Source organism: Staurois parvus, unplaced genomic scaffold, assembly GCF_062004578.1.
Source record: "Staurois parvus isolate SC_StPar_1 unplaced genomic scaffold, SC_StPar_1.0 ptg000446l, whole genome shotgun sequence".
In the NCBI taxonomy this organism is placed as follows: Eukaryota; Metazoa; Chordata; class Amphibia; order Anura; family Ranidae; genus Staurois; species Staurois parvus.
The window spans coordinates 3,057,800-3,080,076 of NW_028318242.1; the positions used below are offsets into that span (position 1 = coordinate 3,057,800).

Consider the following 22,277-nt stretch of genomic DNA (forward strand, 5'->3'; position numbering starts at 1 on the left):
ATTTTTTTTTACCGAATCAAAAATGCAGCACTTTGTAAAACGCACCTGACGCTCAACAGATCAATGTGAAGGAAGGTATACACAGTCATGCGTTTTTCTCCCGCTTTTTTTTTAAGGCAAAACCGGAAGACAGAGCAGCCTAAACAAAAGGGAGCAGTAAAAAGCCGGGTCTGTAAGTGGTTAACCTTTCTTCTCAATGAATACAAACTTGGCTAAACCATTCCTACACATACAAAATGGTAGTGTAGCGTGCAGAAAGCAGCTTTTTATTGTACCACAAACTTTCCTTCAAACGGAGTAACTAAACCGCGAATAAACTTTCTTACTACAAGGTCCGCCTGCGTACAAAACGCACACGACGAATGCCTGAGCCAGCGTGATGACGTAAATGCTTGCTTTTGATTTGTCTCGCGTCTCGTCGCCTGCATAGTGATGTAAGGCCGAGGGGTGGCGCTTGGTGAAGTGTGCAGGTGAGCGCGGTAACATGTCTCGTAGGGCACTGTTGTGAGTGAAGCCTGCAGGGAGCGAGGTGTGTGTATACGATTGTGGGGTGCTAGGTGTGCGCCGTGTCGGGTCATGTGACTGCAGTGTAGCGGGATGCTTATTATCACTGCGCGGTCGGGAGCAGCTCTACGAGTGTGCGCCGTTCTTGAGCGGCCACTGCCTAGCTGAGCATTGTGTGGGTGCTGCTGGAGAAGTCGGCCCTTTGGGGTAGTGCGGAGGGCACAGTTATATGGTGCGGAAAGGAAAACAAAAGCACACAGCGCGGTGAGCAGGCTTTGGTGGGCGTGGCCTGGTCCAAGTTGGCGCTTGTAACGTGCTCAGTGTGCAGGGTAGAGCTGTGCCCTCCTCTGAAGGTGTCCGCACTATTCCTCTACTACTTCTAACTACTACAGTGACCGGGGATCAGGACTTCTCTGTGCTCCTGGTGAACACAAGTGTGCAGGGTAGAGCTGTGTCCGCACTATTCCTCTACTACAGTGACCGGGGATCAGGACTTCTCTGTGCTCCTGGTGAACACAAGTGTGCAGGGTAGAGCTGTGTCCGCACTATTCCTCTACTACAGTGACCGGGGATCAGGACTTCTCTGTGCTCCTGGTGAACACAAGTGTGCAGGGTAGAGCTCTGTGCTCCTGGTGAACACAAGTGTGCAGGGTAGAGCTGTGTCCGCACTATTCCTCTACTACAGTGACCGGGGATCAGGACTTCTCTGTGCTCCTGGTGAACACAAGTGTGCAGGGTAGAGCTGTGTCCGCACTATTCCTCTACTACAGTGACCGGGGATCAGGACTTCTCTGTGCTCCTGGTGAACACAAGTGTGCAGGGTAGAGCTCTGTGCTCCTGGTGAACACAAGTGTGCAGGGTAGAGCTGTGTCGGCACTATTCCTCTACTACAGTGACCGGGGATCAGGACTTCTCTGTGCTCCTGGTGAACACAAGTGTGCAGGGTAGAGCTGTGTCCGCACTATTCCTCTACTACAGTGACCGGGGATCAGGACTTCTCTGTGCTCCTGGTGAACACAAGTGTGCAGGGTAGAGCTCTGTGCTCCTGGTGAACACAAGTGTGCAGGGTAGAGCTGTGTCCGCACTATTCCTCTACTACAGTGACCGGGGATCAGGACTTCTCTGTGCTCCTGGTGAACACAAGTGTGCAGGGTAGAGCTGTGTCCGCACTATTCCTCTACTACAGTGACCGGGGATCAGGACTTCTCTGTGCTCCTGGTGAACACAAGTGTGCAGGGTAGAGCTCTGTGCTCCTGGTGAACACAAGTGTGCAGGGTAGAGCTGTGTCGGCACTATTCCTCTACTACAGTGACCGGGGATCAGGACTTCTCTGTGCTCCTGGTGAACACAAGTGTGCAGGGTAGAGCTGTGTCCGCACTATTCCTCTACTACAGTGACCGGGGATCAGGACTTCTCTGTGCTCCTGGTGAACACAAGTGTGCAGGGTAGAGCTCTGTGCTCCTGGTGAACACAAGTGTGCAGGGTAGAGCTCTGTGCTCCTGGTGAACACAAGTGTGCAGGGTAGAGCTCTGTGCTCCTGGTGAACACAAGTGTGCAGGGTAGAGCTCTGTGCTCCTGGTGAACACAAGTGTGCAGGGTAGAGCTGTGTCCGCACTATTCCTCTACTACAGTGACCGGGGATCAGGACTTCTCTGTGCTCCTGGTGAACACAAGTGTGCAGGGTAGAGCTGTGTCCGCACTATTCCTCTACTACAGTGACCGGGGATCAGGACTTCTCTGTGCTCCTGGTGAACACAAGTGTGCAGGGTAGAGCTCTGTGCTCCTGGTGAACACAAGTGTGCAGGGTAGAGCTCTGTGCTCCTGGTGAACACAAGTGTGCAGGGTAGAGCTCTGTGCTCCTGGTGAACACAAGTGTGCAGGGTAGAGCTCTGTGCTCCTGGTGAACACAAGTGTGCAGGGTAGAGCTCTGTGCTCCTGGTGAACACAAGTGTGCAGGGTAGAGCTCTGTGCTCCTGGTGAACACAAGTGTGCAGGGTAGAGCTGTGTCCGCACTATTCCTCTACTACAGTGACCGGGGATCATGGCTTCTCTGCTCCTTGTGAACAGAAGTGTGCAGGGTAGAGCTGTGTCCTCCTCTGAGGGTTTCCGCACTATTCCTATACTACTTCTTACTACTACAGTGACCGGGGATGAGGACTTCTCTGTGCTCCTGGTGAACACAAGTGTGCAGGCATTGTGTTTCTGCTGCACATTTTTCATGTTCTAGAAAATTGTATTAAAATAGAAGTCGAGTCTTAATTGGCTAAATTTAAACAAACAGTTGGGGTAATAATGCCCAGTAGAGTTGCATTCCCCCCCCCCCAACCACTTGCCTACCAGGCACTTTTACCCCTTCGTGCCCATGCCAATTTTCACCTTTCAACTCTCATGCTTTGACAATTGCAATCATGTAACACTGTACCCATATGAAATTTATATAATTTTTTTTTTCACACAAAAAGCTTTGTTTTGGTGGTATTTAATCACCACTGGGGGTTTTTATTGCACTAAAAAAAAGAAAAAAATTAAAGAAAAAAGTTTGACTTAGTTTCTATTATAGAATTTTGCAAACAGGTGATTGTTCTTCACTGATGTGCGCTGATGAGGCTGCACTGATAGTCAGCACTGATGGGGCGGCCTGGATAGGACGCACTGATGGGGTGGCATGGATAGGCAGGGCTGAAGTAAAAAAAATACAAAAATGTGAAAAAAAAAAAAACATTGAGAATTTTTAAAAAATTTTAACTACTTGCCAACTGCTTACCCGCATTTTGCGGGTGAGCAGCGGCTCTTGGCAAAGCGATGTAATCTTGGGTCGCTTCCTGTTTTGGCGTGTGAACGCATCTGCACCCCCCGCTGCCACTGTCGGTCCAGGGAGAGAAGAAAGAACACAGCACCATGTAAAAGCACTACATTTTCAACTCCCATTACCACATTTAATCCTTAGACCGCCCCTATTAACCCTTTAATCATCCCGTCACCCAACCAGTGCCATTAGTACAGTGTCAGCATTTAGAATTTTCACTGATCACTCTTTTACTGCCAATAGCGACATCAGATAGGGTCAGCTGACGGTAATATCCCGTACACTATTGCACTCATGCTATAGGTCACTGATCACCCCCATTACTAGTATAGTGTTTGTACGGATCAATATATTGACCACGAATAGAACTATACTAATGCCTCCCTTGTATAGTGTCCCCAAAAACGCAGTGTTAGCAGGATCAGCCCCATTCACTGCCAGCACTAGCGTTTAGCCCCTCCACTGTTTTTCATGGAAGATTTGTATCAATTGATTGTGTGCCAAGGCAATTTATACACACAATACATGGCTGCCCACCTAAATTCAGCTCTTGCCAGACAATTTGTATGGAAATCTATCATGGTCTCTGAATTTAAAACTCTTTTGGGCCTAACCCTCAATATGGACAAAAAAGAATGAATTGCAGTCATATTGGTCCACAGAAACGGTTCATCTTATGCCTATGTTCTCTGCTGGTTTATATATATATATATATATATATATATATATATATATATATATATATATTACACACACAGGGGCGGACTGACCATTTGGAAACTCAGGCTCTGCCCGAGGGCCTGGGGTCAGTAGGGGGCCCCATGAGATGCCCCTGGTACCTTTTTCATAGGCTTTTTTGAGTTTGGACAAGGACACAGGAGCCCCATGATCCACTATTGCCCAGGGGCCCGATGAGTTGTCAGTCCGCCCCTGTATGTGTATATATATATATATATATATATATATCTGCCCAACATGGACCAGCAATGTACAGGCATCATCCTGGTGTAATTTTTTTTTCAGCTGGTGGTCGGCTTTCATGTAAAAACAATCCCAGTGGTCAATTAGCTGCTGAATTGTTTTTACGAGCAGCGGAAGGGACCCTCCCCCCTATAACTTTCACACAAAAAATGACAGTAAAATTATGATTCTAGTAAAGCATTGAAATTGTTTTTTCAATTTTGCGCTTTTTTCAATGTAAAATGTGTAAAAATATAAACAAATACATTTTAATTCTTAATTTATAAAATGGAAATTAACAAAAATCTGCAGGAAAATAATAATTAAATGGAGGAGAATAAGGAGTTAATTAGGGCAGATTAGCATAACTTCCCAGTTAATAAGGGGTTAATCCAAGGAACATTTAATTTATAAACGCAAACCTTTTACTTGACAGGGTGCTTTTGACTGACATCTGCAGATAGAATTTCATCCCTTTTGATCTGTAGATGAATAAACAGATACAAAATGTTCCTTTATCTTTCTGTTTTTAGCTGCTGAGCAATGTTCTTGATAAACAGTCAGGTTGTTGTTTTTTTTTTTGTTTTGTTTTTGACAGCTCCAATTGTTAGGACCAATTCTTTTGTTTACATTTCAGCTGTCAGCAGGGGTACACCAAGCCCCCCTCTTCCCCCCGCCGTAAACCACTTGCCCTCCTGAGGATTTATCCCCCCCCCCGCGTTCCTGACCAGACCATTTTTGCTGCGTTACTTTAGCTGACAATTACACAGTCATGCAACGCTGTATCCAAAATTAAATTTGCGTCCTTTTTTTCCTACAAATTGAGCTATCTTTCGGCGGTATTTGGTCGCATGCCTGTGCAGTTTTTTTATTTTTTGCACTATTAAAAAAAAAAAAAAGTGACAATTTTCAGACAAAAAGCAATATTTTTGACTTTTTGCTATTAAACGTATGTCCAGTAAAAAAATTTTTTAATCAAATTGCATCATACATTTACACCAGAATGCATTTTGCTACATGTCTTTGCTAAAAAAAACAAATCCCAGTACGTGTAAATTGGTTTACGTGAAAGTTATAGCGTTTACAAATGGTGGTATATATTTGGGATGTTTTTAAAATTATTTTTACTAGTAATAGTGGCGATCAGCGACTTATAGCAGGACTGCGGCAGACATTCTGACACTGGGGGGGAACTGACTTGGTGTTACTGACATCCCCAGTGACACCAATACAGTGTTCAGTGCTAGAAAAAAAAAAAAGCACTGACACTGTACTAATGGCACTGGGCAAGAAGGGGTTAACTGTGTGCTGGGAGTGTCTTACTAGGGGGCGGTGTCAGTGTGTTTCACTGTAAGCACACGACTTTGGATGGCTGTGCACTGTCATCCAAAGCAGTGTGCCTGAGCTTACAGGGAGAACTGTTGTTATTAAACAAAACAGTTCTTCTTTCTGTCAGAGATACTCGGAAATCACTGGGCGCCAGCGAGTAATCACCGGCCAGGACCCGGTGATTCACGGCGGCATGTGTAGGGCTCGTGCCCCCCTACCCGGAAATGCAAAATCAAGTGTGTATGTATATATGTGATTTTGCGCACCCAAGCTGCCCTGTAGCAGTATTTCTGCTATAGGGTGGTCGGGAAGTGGTTAAGAATGTGGCGCCCTGTTCTTTAAAATCGGTAATTGCCGGCTTTTTTTTTTAAGGTATCTGTTTTCAGGCAGGTATCTGAGCATTTGCACGAGTATCGAAACTCATGCAAATGCTTAGTATGGGCACCGATATCGGTATTGGTGCAACCATACTTTTGGAAGAGTTCATTAGTTTGAAATTTGTGTGGACTCTCTTGTTCATATACACATATTCAGTTTCATTATTAAACAGTATGCGTGGATTCTTCATGGCAGGGAACCAAGACCTGAAGGTTGGAAAGTTGGCGTATGTTACCATTGTATATTAACTGATGGTAAATGTGTGTAGTCTACAGGATTGCTGATGGGGTATTATAGGAGCTGATGGTGGATTGGTTTCTTATCGTGGAGGGATGTGGAATAGCAATGGCATGTGTAATAAAGGCATGGGAAGGGAGTGACTGGAAGGAAGTGATTTTAAAGTAAGATGTTGGTGACAGAATGCCAAGGATAGCTACTTGTAGAATGTGGAAAAGAGAGCTTAAGGAGCAGAAAATGTCAATGGGAGCAGATCATTACTGGCAGGGTGGAGAGAGAGGGCAGCATGATCAGTTTGTGGTTGTAAGGGGTAGAGCACAACTGCTGTCCTCCATCCTCAAACTCCACTTGAGTAAAGTAGGGGTGTATCTCACTGAACCTGCCAACACACTTTGAGGCACGGGGAGGTTAGGTATGCTTGGCAATAATGGAAAGAGGGTTGACTTCAGGTACTTCTAAAGCACCATCCATTTACACAGCGCTGTATATATATATATATATATATATATATATATATTGTACATTCACATCAGTCCCTAACCCTCAAGGGGCATACAATCTAAGGTCCCTAACTTACTTTCATACATACACAGGCCAATTTAGACAGGAGCCAATTCACCTACCAGCATGTCTTTGGAGTGTGGGAGGAAACCCACACAGGCACAAGGAGAACATGAAAACTCCAGGAAGGTGATGCTGTGGGTGGGATTTGAACCAACAACCCTAGTACTGCCAGGTGGAAGTGATATTTTATGAGCAGAGAAGTGATGCAAGCTACTGAAGCATGAAAAGTGGAACACAAAATCTTCCACTAAGAGGAAGCGTTATCAGCCTTTGAAGAGGATAGTGTTTTGGTCGGTCCGTCTTCCTGCGTATTCTGCTGCTATGCGATTAGCCAGCCCAATAATTTGAATAGGCTGCAAATCACACCAGAACACACAGAAAGCAGTGCATGCACTATTGAAAAACACACTGCACCAAATCACGTGGTACTTCGGTACCATGCAGTCTGATGCCTGCACATGCACCGTGTTTGTGATTTGCAGTTGGAGTGCCGTTAATGTATCGGCATGTGCAGCAGATCATAAAGGCAGTGCATTTTGAACGTGGTGCAGGAAATGCGCATGGAACATGTCGTTCCCGCACTGCATTCTCATGTTAACTGGCCCTTTGACCAACAAATCTAGATGGACTTGACTAAGAAATTGTTAGCTGAACTCCAGCTAACACATCATAAGCATGTACAGTAAAAAGTTTTTTTTTTTTTTACAAAAAAGTTTTACATGAATGAATAAAAGCTGACCATTGTGTAAGTACCTTTTGTCAATGTTAAATGGTTTCTCAACCTCTTAACTGCTACTTTGTCTGAACAGATTAGCCTAGTAAAGCAAGTTGACAATAACACTTAGTGGCTGAATCATCAAGTGAAAATAAAGGAAAAAAGAAAACTAATGCAGCTAGCACATCTACAGTTGTGTCCAAAATTATTCAACCCCCAATGCTGTAAAGGGGTTTAGGGACTATAGTGTACATTTGGAATTGTATTCAGAATCAAATCCTACAAGGACGTTGTAACTACCCAAATGCAACTAAAATGACATCAATTGTTTATGTAATACAGTAGTAAATGGTTCTTATGTGGTTTCTTCATTGCCACAATTATTCAACCCCTTAAAGACTACCACTCTGAAGAACAGAGGTTCATACAGGTGCTTTCCATCAGGTATTGAAAACACCTGTGGATGTCACCGAGCAGCAATCAAGCATAATAAGCACCAATTAGGCAGCTTTAAAATGACTGTGATACTCAGCTCCTTCTAGACATTTACTGGTGTGGTTACAAACATGGTGAAGGCAAGAGAATGGTCCAGGAAGACAAGAGAAGAGGTGATTTCTCTTCACAGGAAGGGCAATGGCTATAAGAAGATTGCAAAGATGTTAAACATACCAAGAGACACCTTAGGAAGCATCATTCGCAAATTCAAGGCAAAGGGCACTGTTGAAACGCTACCTGGTCGTGGCAGAAAGAAGATGCTGACTTCGACTGCTGTGCGCTACCTGAAGCGTAGAGTGGAGAGAAGTCCCCGTGTGACTGCTGAGGAACTGAGAAAAGATTTGTCAGATGTGGGTACAGAAGTTTCAGCCCAGACAATAAGACGCACACTGCGTAATGAAGGCCTCCGTGCCAGAACTCCCAGGCGTACCCCCTTGCTGTCTCCAAAGAATAAGAAGAGTCGACTGCAGTATGCCAAAAGCCATGTGGACAAACCACAAAAGTTGTGGGATAGTGTTCTGTGGACTGATGAAACAAAATTAGAACTGTTTGGGCCCATGGATCAACGCTATGTTTGGAGGAGGAAGAACAAGGCCTATGATGAAAAGAACACCTTGCCTACTGTGAAGCATGGTGGAGGGTCAATCATGCTTTGGGGCTGTTTTGCTTCTGCAGGTACAGGGAAGCTTCAGCGTGTGCAAGGTACCATGAATTCTCTTCAGTACCAGGAGATATTGGATGGAAACGTGATGCAGTCCGTCACACACCTGAGGCTTGGGAGACGTTGGACCTTTCAACAGGACAATGATCCCAAGCATACCTCCAAGTCCACTAGAGCATGGTTGCAGAGGAAAGGCTGGAACATTTTGGAGTGGCCATCGCAGTCACCAGACTTAAATCCGATTGAGAACCTCTGGTGGGACTTAAAGAAAGCAGTTGCAGTGCGCAAGCCTAAGAATGTGACTGAACTGGAGGCCTTTGCCCATGAAGAATGGGCGAAGATACCCGTAGATCGCTGCAAGACACTTGTGTCAAGCTATGCTTCACGTTTAAAAGCTGTTATAACTGTAAAAGGATGCTGTACTAAGTACTAAGATTGAATGTCACTTGGGGGTTGAATAAAACTGATAATGCTGTGAGCACAGAAAAGACATTTGTGGTTATTTCATTATAACTGTTATGTTATATTTGTCTGACCTACAAGTGCCTCTTTAATGTAAATGTAAGCAAGATGACTGAATGATCAAAAGCAATGTCAAACTGGCCAAAACACTCAATTTCAGTGGGGGTTGAATAATTTTGGACACAACTGTAATAATTGATGAGCTGCAATTTTAATAATTTTTTGTTTTGGGGTTTAATACCAGTTTAAATCGTTTACTAAACAATCTGCAGGTATGTTTTTAGGGGAATTGTGATGAATACATGTTTTTTTTTTTTTGTTTTTGATTTTTTTTGCGGCAGTTAATCTGCAATAAAATCTGCAGTGGGTTTGTTTAATCTCCTATATTCTCTACTATAGAAATCGGGAAGCCCAAGTGAACAGTTTTCGAAATGCTTGAAAACAGCAAGGTAGTCTTTATGCTAAAGGGGTGGGGGGGAGGCTGTTCTGAGCAGCAGTGGTTGTTCTTTTTGTGAGTACCAGTGGCAGGCCGACTTAAAGTGGTAACTCCATAAATGCCTGGAATGGAGCTGTTTATCAATTACCTGCACATGTGTGGTACCATTCACTTTTAAAACAAACTTGTGCAGTGGGTGGTAAGCAGGCCGTAATGATGGTTGTTTCAGGTAAATGCTGCCATTGTGCTATATGCTGGGTGTCCAGTGTGCTCCTGTACCTTTTAAGGAGAGGTGGGCTCCCTTGGGTCCATCTGCCTTTGGTCCATTAAATAAATTGTGCGTCTACAATGGGGGCTCTTAAAATTGGAGAGTTAGGAACTACAGAATACTGGGGTGCTATGACTAGGCTCTGTAGCTTATGCATGTGTTTGCAAATGTGTGCTAACTAAACCCCTGTGTTTAACGCATACTGTTAGGTTAATTCGGTTTGTCTGCTGGCTGGCAAGCTGAGCTGGGAATTTTTCTCTTTTGTTGTTTGACAAGTGTCGCCCTTCCATCTGCTCCTTGCTGTGAAGGCCAGTTATAGACTAGGGTAGTGGCCATTTTTTGTTCAGGTAAATGTACCAATCTAAATGCAGAGTTGGGGGTTATTCTCTATAGCCAAGCTGACACATGGGGGGGGGTGGGGGTTATTTACTAAAACCGGAGAGTGCAAAATCTGGTGCAAGTGTGCATAAAAACCAATTCGCTTCCAGGTTTATTACCAAATCTTAATTGAACAAGCTGAAGTTAGAAGCTAATTGGCTACCATGCACAACTTTGGCAGGGCCAAATGTGGCCCTTTGCTTTCATTGAGCCCCACTGATACCAACAATGGGGCATAATTCCTACCACTGACACCAATGAAGGGGGAAAATTCCTGCTAATGACACAAATGGTGGGAGACTATTCCTTCCAATGACACTAATGGTGGGTCACAAATTCTCCCAATGAGAATAACAATGGGGCCCAATGACATTAATGATGGGGCACAATTCCTCCCAATGTCACCAATGATGGGGCACAATTCCCACTGACACCAAAAACGGGGCATTTTTTTTTTTCCCCTACTGATGTCAGGACCTTTTATATTCCTGATACCCATAGTCTGGCCCCCGTAAAGTCTGAAGGAGCTTTAAACTGGACCTTTGTTTGGAGACCCCTGATGTACAGCTTTACCAGATTTTGAGTAGTCCACTTTTAGTAAATCTCTCCCATGGCAACTAGTTTACAGGATGCCAGACAAGACATACACTGCCCAGGCTGCAGCAGAAGGGGGTTGGTTCTTTTTAATCTGTGGTCTGTATTTTTATTGGAAAATATGAGGGAAGGGAATACAGAGTTCTAAAAAGTGAACTTGTTCTTCACTTGTCAGTGAAATCAAGCTATTATAAATGCACAAATGTAACCTTAAATTAAATTAAAACCAAAGGTTTTAAATTTCTTTTTTCTGTTTTTTTTCAGATGCTTACAGATATTTACAAGACTAGATATTGCTGGTGACAAATAATAATGGAGGTCCTAGAAAATCAGTTGGACTGTACTCGTTGCAGTTTTCATGGAAGTGACTACAAAAGTACACAAATTCATATGGGAACCATTCACCCAGAGTTCTGTGAGGAAATTAATACTGGTGGCTTAGGAAAACTAGTGTTTTACCAGAAAAGTGCACGATTGTTCCATTGCCATCGTTGCTTTTTCACAAACAAGATGTTTGCCAATGTGTATTATCATATATTAAATCAGCATACAGTGGCAGAAAAATGGAGCAATGAAGCAAAGCCCATTGTTGAGCCTAAGTCAGAACCAGCTTCAGAAATAGACTCGGAGAAGAATGATTCAGAAAGTTTGGAAAGTGAAGATGATAAATATGTGGATGAGCAAGATCAAAGCAAGACAAACGAAGCTGTAAAGAATGAAGAGAATGATACACTTACCTCTTGGCCAGAGAAAGCACTAAATAGGGATTACCCAGATAATTCTGACAGTGATTTTAAAAGCAGCAGCATAGAGAAGGTTAGTGAGATCTCTGCAGAGACTAAAGACAAGGAGTCTTGTAGTGAGCTTGATTTACCAGAGTCTGAATCCAGCAATAATAGCAGTAATGAAAGAAAACCAAGCTCTGTGATGGCTAAAGTTGGGATTGAATTTTCAGATAATGATGCAGCATCATCTCCATCAAAGGACATACCAGAATTTTCAGATGATGACGATGGACCCACTTTACCAGGTGGCATACCACATTTTTCAGAAGATGAGGAAACTGCACCTCAGGCAAAGGAGGCTGAGTCCTCTTCAGAAGATGAGCCTGTACCTGACCAGTCAAGGGGGATTGAGGACATTTCTGAGGATGAGATGCCACCTGAAGAAAAGCCTACAGATAACATGTCTGAAGATGAAGCTGCTCCAGCTCCGTCAAAGGATCATGAAAATTCTTCTGAGGAGGAAGAAAATGCATCTGCTGCAGGAAAAGAAATGGACTTTACTGAAGATGAAGAGGAGGATGCTCCAGCTCCTTCAAAAGACATAATGGAATTTTCGGAAGAGGAGGAGGAAGAAACCACTACAATACCTAAGAATGCCATGGACTTCTCAGATGAAGAAGAAACTGCAAATGCAACAAAAAATATAATGGAGTTCTCAGATGGGGAGGAAAGCACAAATGTATCAAAACATGTAATGGAATTTTCTGAAGAAGGAACATCAGGTTTGTCAAAGGACATTATGGAGTTTTCGGAAGAAGAGAACACTCTAGCAATATCAAAGGGTATTATGGAGTTTTCTGATGAGGAAGATGCTTATTTTCCTTCTAAAGATATGCCTAAATACTTGGAGGGCAATACAACTCCCACTCAGTTAAAAGACTCGGATGAGGCTACTACTTCTGTAGTGAAAGGGTCATCACCCTTTTCAGAAGATGATGAAATTCCTGATGAGGGCACATCTGGTGATCAGAAGGACATTGCAGATACCTCTACAAAAATAAATATTCCTGCACGCTTGCCTGGAGTTTTGCATTTTTCAGAGTACAAAGCTACACCATGGTCTAAGGATAGACTTGAAACTATAAACACCAAAGACATTTCTCTAACTGTTCATGACACCATTGATGCATCAGATGATAAAGATGAAGAAATATTGAAACATGTTAAACGTGTAAAGGGTAGGTTTCATTGCTTGTTATGTCATTGCCGGCCTTTGAAAAGGGGGCCCATTCTACACCATCTGATCACCAGACATAATATGCCAAGTCCATTTATATGCAAAACCTGTGGAAAAACATTTGTAATGGAGACACACTTGAAGAACCATCTTACATCTCACACTAAAGGCTTGTATAAATGTCACAGATGCAGTTTTCAGACTGACCATCCAAGGGGTTTCAAAAAACATCAAACACACTGTGATAATCGCCACAAAGAAGAAGCCATGAAGCCAGCTGACGCCATGAAGCCAGCTGACGCCATGAAGCCAGCTGACGCCATGAAGCCAGCTGACGCCATGAAGCCAGCTGACGCCATGAAGCCAGCTGACGCCATGAAGCCAGCTGACGCCATGAAGCCAGAAGACGCCATGAAGCCAGAAGACGCCATTAAACCATTAGACTTCAGTGATCTTCATGAGGATGACAAACGGAAGATTGACTGTAACCTATAACAGCTCTTATGAAGTAAAATGTTTGTGAGTTCAAATGGAAGCTGCCTTTTTTATGACTCCTGGGCTGCATGCTATATTTGGGGTTCAAAATTTAATCTATTGAGCCTTATTCCTAGTGACAGTACTGCCAGGGAGCAGCACTGGGAGTGTGGAGGCTTCAGATGGATATTTTACTTTGTGGCAGATTTTTTTTCTAGTGTACAATAGAAATAATCTATTCTACGCTAGGAACTGTCGATCCCTGGAGAGCTATATAGTGAATTGTAGGTTTTTATTTTGTCATTCCTTGGTGCGGTTGACTCAGCTGGTTAAAGTGCCACTGAAAAGAAAATGACTTCTGTCTTTGTTGGTGGTGACAATTTTAGCAGTGTATGAACTTCATCAAAGGAGTTGCATAAATAGTGCTGCAGCTCTTGGGTACCGTCTGTATATTGTATGCTGCTTTCCTAGTGAATTATTAGCTTTCTGCTAGTGTGTTGTTTTTTGGTTTTACTCACTACTAATGTGTTTTTGTTTTGTTTTTTTGTTAAATAACTTATGTAATTCTGTTTTGTATATGATCTTATTGTTTAAGAACTGTGATTGTGACAGTATCCTAAAGTTGCATTATTTAATGCAGCCATTTGCCTTGGTCTTTATTTCTTAAATTCACACATCCCCCTAGGCAATATGCAGATGGAGCCTTAGTGTCAGTGGTTTCTAGGTCGGACCAAAAAAAAAAAACAAAATGCATACTATTGCTTGCCTGCACTATGGGCACAAAGAACAAATATGTAGAGTCACTGCAACTGTCAGGAGTGGGAGGAGTTATTGTATAGTTGTGTGTTTTTTGTTTTGTTTTTTTGGTGGGTAATGGTAATGGCGTAAAATATAAGTTTAAAAAAAAATTTGTGCCAGTTTTCAGGATATTTCCATTAACATTTACCACCAAATGTAAGCCCAGTCTGTGCTGGAAAAAAAAACAAGGTACAGTCCACCTGGATACACTTAAGTGGTTGTGATGATACAGTGCTCAGCATAAATGAGTACACCCCTTTGAAAAGTAAGATTTTATTCAATATCTCCATGAACACAAGAACAATTTCCAAAATTTTGACACAACGGAGTTTTATAGAACATTTGTTTAGCTCATTACGTGAATGTAAGGTTAATAATTTAACTTGGATTACAAAATCTTCAGTTTTACTCAAATGAATTGATGCAAAAATGAATACACCCCACAACAAAAACTACTCAATCTAGTATTTTGTATGACATCCATGATTTTTAAGGACAGCACCAAGTCTTCTAGGCATGGAATGAACACGTTAGTGACATATTGCAACATCTATCTTTTTATATTCTTAAAGAACAACCTCTTTTAGACCCTGGATGGTGGATGGTGAGTGATGCTCAACTTGTCTCTTCAGAATTCCTCATAGGTGATTGAGATCAGATAAGGAGACATACTTGGCTACTGAATCACTTTCACCCTGTTCTTCAGAAATGTAACCGTGGCCTTAGATGTGTGTTTTGGATCATTGCCATGTTGAAAAAGTGCGTGACAACCAAGGCCCAAAGTGATGGTAGCGTCTTTACCTTCAATATATAGCACTACATCTGTGAATTCATGATACCATCAATGAAATGCAGCTCCCCGACAGCAGCACTCATGCAGCCCCACAGAAGAACATTGCCGCCACAATGTTTCACTGTAAGCACCATGCATTTTTCTTTGTACTCCTCACCTTTGTGACTCCATACAGTTTTGAAACCATCAGTTCCAAAAACATTTTATCTTGGTCTCATCACTCCAGAGTACAGAGTCCCAGTAGATGTCTTCTTTGCGGCATGGGCCCTGGCAAATTCTAGGTGGACTTTTTTGTGTATGGGCTTTAGGAGAGGCTTCCTTCATGGACGACACCCATGCATGCCATTCCTCTGCAATGTACGCCGTATTGTGTCATGGGAAACAATCACCCCAGTTTGACTTTTTACCTCTTTAGCTAACTGCAGTGAACTTGCATGGTGATTTTTCTTCAACCTTTCTCATCAGCAGATGCTCCTGCTGAGGTGTTAACTTCAGTGGATGGCCTGGATGTCTCTGTGGGATGGTTGCAGTTTCAGCTTTAACTTTTTGTATCAGTTTTGCTACAGTATTCTGACTGATAACTAAAGCTTTGCTGATCTTGTAGCCTTCACCTTTCTTGTGTAAAAAAATTTTTCTTTCTCAAGCCTTGTGACATTTCTGTTCCAGGTGGTGCTATTGCTGACAGTATGAAATGCAAAGGGGTTTTCTTTAAGTAACACCCTTTTATAATTAACTGTCTGCTCGACACCTGTTTAATGAATAATTAGACTCACCTGTAGTTGAATTCTTGTCAACTAGGATTTTATTGTCTAAAATTTCGCTTTGCGCCTAAGACTCTCATTGGGGTGTATTCATTTTTGCAACATGGTCTTGAATGAATTTGTTAGGAAAAATACTTTGTGAAAATTAAAAAAATCATGTTTGCAATCAATGTGTCCCATAGAAAATGTTGATTCTGAAATGATAGTAAAGGTTTTCTAACAAATCTGTTGGGGTGTACTTGTTTATGCTGAGCACTGTATGTACAGTTATATTACCAAATGTCAAACTTGAAAAATTGGGTCTGGGAATTTTAGCTTTGTTTTTACCCTGGTCATGAAAGGGTTAACTAGGGTTGCCAGTTTCTTTGTCTGGCTTACTTGGTCTATATTCCTGGATCAGATCAACTTGGTACTGACACTGCTTTATGTTTAGGGTACAGTTGGAACAGTGTTAGGAATTGTTTCTCTCACTTCCAGAGTCAAGATTTTAGGCATACAGAGATTTGTGCCACTAGGAAGTGAAATTATGGGTATCAGACACAGAACCCACAAACCAGGACTTGTTGACTCTCAAACTGCAGTTAGTAACATGCAGTGGGTGGGATTATGCTGCACATAAATTCAGTGTCTTACAGAAGTGAGTACATTTCTCACATTTCTGTAATTATATCTTTTCATGTGATAACACTGAAGAAATGACACTGCTACAATGTAAAGTAGTGAGTGTACAGCTTGTATAACAGTGTAAATTTGCTGTCCTCTCAAAATAACTCAACACACAGCCATTAATGTCTAAACCGCTGGCAACAAAAGTGAGTACACCCCTAAGTGAAAACGTCCAAATTGGGCCCATTTAGCCATTTCCCCTCCCTGGTGTCATGTGACTTGTTAGTGTTACAAGGTCGCAGGTGTGTTAAATGTGGTTTTATCGCTCTCACTCTCTCATATTGGTCACTGGAAGTTCAACATGGCACCTCATGGCAAAGAACTCTCTGAGGATCTGAAAAAAAGAATTGCTGCTCTACATAAAGATGGCCTAGGCTATAAGAAGATTGCCAAGACCCTGAAACTGAGCTGCAGCACGGTGGCCAAGATCATATAGCGGTCTTGGACAGGTTCCACTAAGGACAGGCCTCGCCATGGTCGACCAAAGTTGAGTGCACGTGCTCAGTGTCATATCCAGAGGTTGTCTTTGGGAAATGGACGTATGAGTGCTGCCAGCATTGCTGCAGAGGTTGAAGGGGTGGGGCTCAGCCTGTCAGTGCTCAGACCATTTTCCTCACATTTCATCAAATTGGTATGCATGGCTGTTGTCCCAGAAGGAAACCTCTTCTAAAGATAACGCACAAGAAAGCCCGCAAACAGTTTGCTGAAGACAAACAGACTAAGGACATGGATTACTGGAACCATGTCCTGCGGTTGATGAGACCATAATAAACTTATTTGGTTCAGATGGTCTCAAGCGCGTGTTGCGGCAACCAGGTGAGGAGTACAAAGACAAGCGTGTCTTGCCTAAAGTCAAGCATGGTGGTGGGAGTGTCATGGTCTGGGGCTACATAAGTGCTGCCGGCACTGGGGAGATACAGTTCATTGAGGGAACCATGAATGCCAACATGTACTGTGAGATACTGAAGCAGAGCATGATCCCTTCCCTTCGGAGACTGGGCCGCAGGGCAGTATTCCAACATAACGACCCCAAGCACACCTCCAAGATGACCAGTGCCTTGCTAAAAAAAGCTGAGGGTAAAGGTGATGGACTGACCAAGCATGTCTCCAGACCTAAACCCTATTAAGCATCTGTGGGGCATCCTCAAACAAAAGGTGGAGGAGCGCAAGGTCTCTAACATCCACCAGCTCGGTGATGTTGTCATGGAGGAGTGAAAGAGGGTTCAGTGGCGACCTGTGAAGCTCTGGTGAACTCCATGCCCAAGAGGGTTAAGGCAGCTCTGGAAAATAATGGTGCCCACACAATATTGACACTTTGGGCCCAATTTGGACATTTTCACTTAGGGGTATACTCACTTTTGTTGCCAGCGGTTTAGACATTAATGGCTGTGTTGAGTTTTTTTGAGGGGACAGCAAATTTACACACTTATACAAGCTGTACACTCACTACTTTACATTGTAGCAAAGTGTCATTTCTTTAGTGTTGTCACATGAAAAGATAGAATAAAATATTTACAAAAATGTGAGGGGGGAACTTGCTTCTGTGAGATACTGTACATAATTTTTTTTTTTTATATACTGTCCCTTCGTAAAGTATTTAGACCCCCTTCACTTTTTTCAATTTTGTTATGTTGCAGCCTGATACTACAATTTTTGAAATGTCTGAATTTTTAAAAAGAAAAACTGAAATATCACATGTACTTTAAGTACTTAGACCCTTTTTACTCAGTACTTTGTAGAAGCTCCTTTAGCAGCAATTGCAGCCTCGGGTCTTTTTGGGTATGAGGCAACAAGCTTTGCACACCTGAATTGGTGGATTTTCTACCATTCTTCTTTGCAAATTCTCTCAAACTCAGTCAGGTTCTATGGGGACTGTCAGTGGACAGCCATTTTCGGGGCTCTCCAGAGATGTCCAATAGCATTTAGGTCTAGGACATTCACAGAGTTGTCCCTAAGCCACTCCTGTGTTTTGGCTGTGTGCTTCAGATGGTTCCCATGTTGGAAGGCAAACCTTCAGCCCAGTCAGAGGTCATGAGCACCGTGGAACAGGTTTACATTGGGGATATCTTTTGTGCTTTGCTCCATTCAGCTTTCCCTCAACCCTGATCAGTCTCCCACTCCCTGCTGCTAAAAAAAAAAAAAAAAAAAAAAAAAAAACAAACTCCCACACCATGCTGCTGCAACCACCATGCTTCACTGTTGCATTTGCTATTGGGCAGGTGATAAGTGGTGTCTGGTTTGTGTCTAGCCACTCTGCCATAAAGCTCAGATTGATTGTTCCATCACCACACTATCTGGAGCTCAGTCAGAGTGCTCATTGAGTTCTTAGTCACTACTCTTTCTAAGGCCCTTCTCCCAAGTTTGGCCAGGTGAGCAGCTCTTGGAAGAGTCCTGGTTGTGCCAAACTTCTGCCATTTGAGAATTCTGGAGGCTGCTGTCCCTCCAGTGTAGCAGAATGTTTTTGTTATCTTCCCCAGATCTGTTCCTTGTAATCTTTTTTCTAGTGTATGGCCACCATAGCTACCTATATGCTATGGTGCAAGAGAAATTAAAGTTCTGGCTTATTCTATAATATTCCTTTTGGGCTGGTTGAAATGTTATTGGCTACTGTGCAGGACTTCTGTTGGCATCTAGTTTGGAGTGGATCACTGATGAGGAGTCAGTCTTCTCTTATTGGGTAGATGAGAGCCCAGCACTGAATACTGTGTAGCTGGAGTATGAAGGTGAGTGAGAGGATAAGTATGCTGCCCTTTCAGCCAGGGTGATGGATGTTTGAGAGTTGTGTTTTTTTTTTTTTGTTTTTTTGGGCAAAGGTGTTCTAACCGTTTTTAGGCTTGTCCATAGAGACACAGTGAAGAAACCACTGTCACTAAATCATCCAATTTTAAGCATGTAGTCTCGTATGTGTTCCTAGTGTGTGCTGATCTAGGCTGTACTTTGGACTAGTGTTTCTCAACCCTTTTCCAATCAAGGCACCCTTTAAAGTTATGGACAATCTTTAGGCACACCACTTTAAAATGTAAAAAATGAACTAAAACTTTCACAATGCAACAAAATCCACACATGTAGAACACCCAACATTAGTGGTGATTTATACTTCCAAACAACTACAGCATTGCAAACTGGTAGTTCAATGTTTCTCTTCTCCTTCAGTTTTTCTCCCTTACTCACGTAATGTGGCCTAAGTGCTGACTGCATAAATGAGGGAAAGGGGAGAGGCAAACAAGGATTCTGTTCAAGTGCCTGACTATCTTCTTAACAACCAATGACATCATCAGCTAGGCTGGCAGTGGCTGTAAGGTGTGTGTAGATAAAAGGCAGGTTTGATCCACCTACTGGCTTGCTTACTTTTTTGGGCAATTTTTAAGTATTTTGCCAAGGCAACGCTGCAGAAACCTGAAGGCACCCTGGTTGAAAAAGGCTGCTATAGACTCTGAAGACTGAAAAGCTTGCTGCTGAGAACAGGGCAGTAGTGCAGCTGGTTTTTGCAGACACCAGCACACTGCAAAGGTTTTCTCCATTTAATTTTTTTAAGTGTTTTTTACATAAAAAAGTGTTCATAAGAAAAACTCTCATCCTTTCTCTCTTCCAGTAGTGTCACAATGGTCAGGGTTGTTAAATATAGTTACAACAATTTCAAATGCATAATTGTATGTACAAAGTTGCTCATATAAAAATGACAGCAATAAAGATAATGTAATGGAATCTGTGATTCCCAGTAGTTATATAGCTTTCAGGTAGGCCATGTCACTGTAATTTAAGGAAACTGCCAGGAAATTACCCTGTTGTTGCTATGTGACTACAGTAGGAGTATTGAGGAACATGGAATTTGACAAAGGGTTTGCCATTACAGTACCACAGCTCCCTTCTATTTTATACATGTGCTTGTCAACAGCCTATTTACAATACATGTACAGTAAGTTGAGGGGATGCTAAATCCCCTAATCGGTAAATTGACCTACTTGCTAGATTGTGAAGACAGCCTACCAGAGCCCTTTCACTTCAAACCACTTCTATCTTCCATCTATTCCCTGAGGATCTAGTGAGGATGATGCCTGCCATCATCAGTGGACCTTCCTGCGTCTCACCTCAGCAACAAGGTGCTTGGGAAAGTTGATTGATGTTGCTAGAACCATGTTTGGTTTTCCTTTTTATTTTTTGTTTTTATCCTTATCTCCAAATAGCATGGAGGCTTTGTAAGTGTACAGTATCTAAATATTAGTTTTACACACATAAAAGGATTTCTATGATCACATGGGGTTGTGATAGGGATAAGTGAATTTAGAATTCAAGACTCATACTGTGTTATTCAAATCCAAATTCCAAAGAGTGATTACAAAGCCAATGGGGGAAGATTTACTAAAAGTAGTGCACACAGAATCTTTTACAATGTACATGGTAACCAATCAGCTTCTAACTTCAGTGTGTTCAATTAAGCTTTGTCGTTAAAAACCTTGAAACTGCTTACTATGAACAGCTGCACCAGATTCTGTATGCACCAGATTTAGTAACCAATGTGTTTTAGGGGATACAGCTCTACTCCGTAAAAGACAATACAAAAAAATTATATAGATTGTAATGCATGATTCTGAAAACTGGGGTGTATGATTGGATACCAGAAAGGGTGGATAGAAACAAAGTTATTAAATTTATATAATCAATTAAGTATAAAATCAAGCACCTAGGCATGCAGACTGCTTCTACAAACATTTATGAAAGAATGGGTCACTCTCAAGAGCTCAGCGAATTCAAGTGTGGTACCGTGATAGGTTGTCACCTGTGCAATAAGTCCATCTGTGAAATTTTCTTGCATTGAAAGATTACATAGTGGATGCAACTGAGAACAGCAACTCCGCCACCAAGTGGTAGGCCACGTAAAATGGCAGAGCGGGGTCTGTGCATGCTGAAGTGCGCAGAAGTCACCAACTGTCTGCAGAGTCAATAGCTAAAGACCTCCAAACTTCGTATGGCCTTCAGGTTAGCACAACTGCGCAATGAGCTTCATGGAATGGGTTTCTATGGCTGAATCAAAACCTTACATCAAGTGCAATGCAAAGTGTTGGATGCAGTGGTGTAAAGCATAACGCCACTGGACTCTAGAGCAGTGGAGACATGTCCTCTTGAGTGATGAATCACAATTCTCTGGCAGTCTGATGGACATGTCTGGGTTTGGTGGTTGCTAGGAGAACAGTACTTGTCTGACTGCATTACACCAAGTGTAAAGTTTGGAAAGGGGATTATGGTGTGGGGTGAGATGGAAGTGTAGCTTGTAGCTTCTACCAGTCTAGGAGCTAGAGGTTGGAGGCTTTTTCCAGATATTCTGTACACTTACTGGAAAACACCTGATAAACTTTATACCTTTCACGTGTTTTGCGGTATGATACCCAATTGAGGAGGCTGTTTCACAGTTGATCTGGCAATGTATCTTCTTAATAAAGCTGAAAATTATCCCTGTAGATGGGGGTCAGCAAAATGTCGCTGCTTTGCCAACCCCAGCTTAGGTGCCACTCCTTCCCCCCTCCCCCCCCCAGCCTCCACCACTCTCATCCTCAGGGCAGAGCAGAGGGTGGGAGGCAGCACAGCTCAGGATGGAGGGTGGGAGCTGGCCAAGTTAACTTTTTATGTTAACCAGCAGGTGCATGGTTGCTAGAACACAGGGCAATGCTATCAACCAAGCACCAATTTGTAAATATGGGGGGTGCATATCCAAGGTTGCACTGAGGCTGGTTCTGCAGTCGCTGAACTCTGCTTCTGCCCTGGAGATCTGCATCTTTTCAGCACATTCCACCCTCTGGTTACCCTTGCACAGGCTCCTACACCCCCCTCTGACACTCCGAGTGCCTTGGAATGGCCCTCTGGCTCTATCTCCTAGATTGTAAGCTCGCAAGAGCAGGGCCCTCGTGTATCGCATTGTATTGTTATTGTACTGTCGCATGTTCTGTCCCCCTTTGTAATGTACAGCACTGAGTGAACTGTTGGCGCTTTATAAATCCTGTATAATGATAATAATAGGCCCTTGAACCCCTTGTGTATTGT

General features: G+C 42.8%; 2 protein-coding genes across 4 annotated transcripts in view; one reads left to right on the forward strand and one right to left on the reverse strand.

Annotated features, from left to right (window-relative positions):
- The window catches only part of LOC149453615 (F-box only protein 36-like), a 66,277-nt gene extending 61,536 nt beyond the window's left edge, over window positions 1-4,741 (reverse strand). For both annotated transcript variants that reach the window (XM_089688135.1, XM_089688133.1), the window contains exon 1: window positions 4,693-4,741. The gene's annotated coding sequence lies outside the window, so the exon portion shown is untranslated. The remainder of the gene's footprint in view (window positions 1-4,692) is intronic.
- Window positions 411-13,862, forward strand: CHAMP1 (chromosome alignment maintaining phosphoprotein 1). Of its 2 annotated transcripts, none has more exons than XM_089688131.1 (2): window positions 411-470; window positions 11,052-13,862. In XM_089688131.1, exon 2 carries the CDS (start codon window positions 11,100-11,102, stop codon window positions 13,242-13,244), a length of 2,145 nt encoding a protein of 714 aa, XP_089544257.1. In that variant the 5' UTR covers window positions 411-470; window positions 11,052-11,099; the 3' UTR covers window positions 13,245-13,862. The 2 variants fall into 2 exon arrangements, with proteins under 2 accessions (XP_089544257.1, XP_089544258.1); XM_089688132.1 differs by having other exon boundaries at window positions 443-529.
- Window positions 13,863-22,277: the final 8,415 nt, after the last annotated feature.

What these genes read in the sequence shown, in the direction of transcription:
- CHAMP1 (XM_089688131.1), top strand. Translation starts at nt 11,100, where the DNA reads ATGGAGGTCCTAGAAAATCAGTTGGACTGTACTCGTTGCAGTTTTCAT.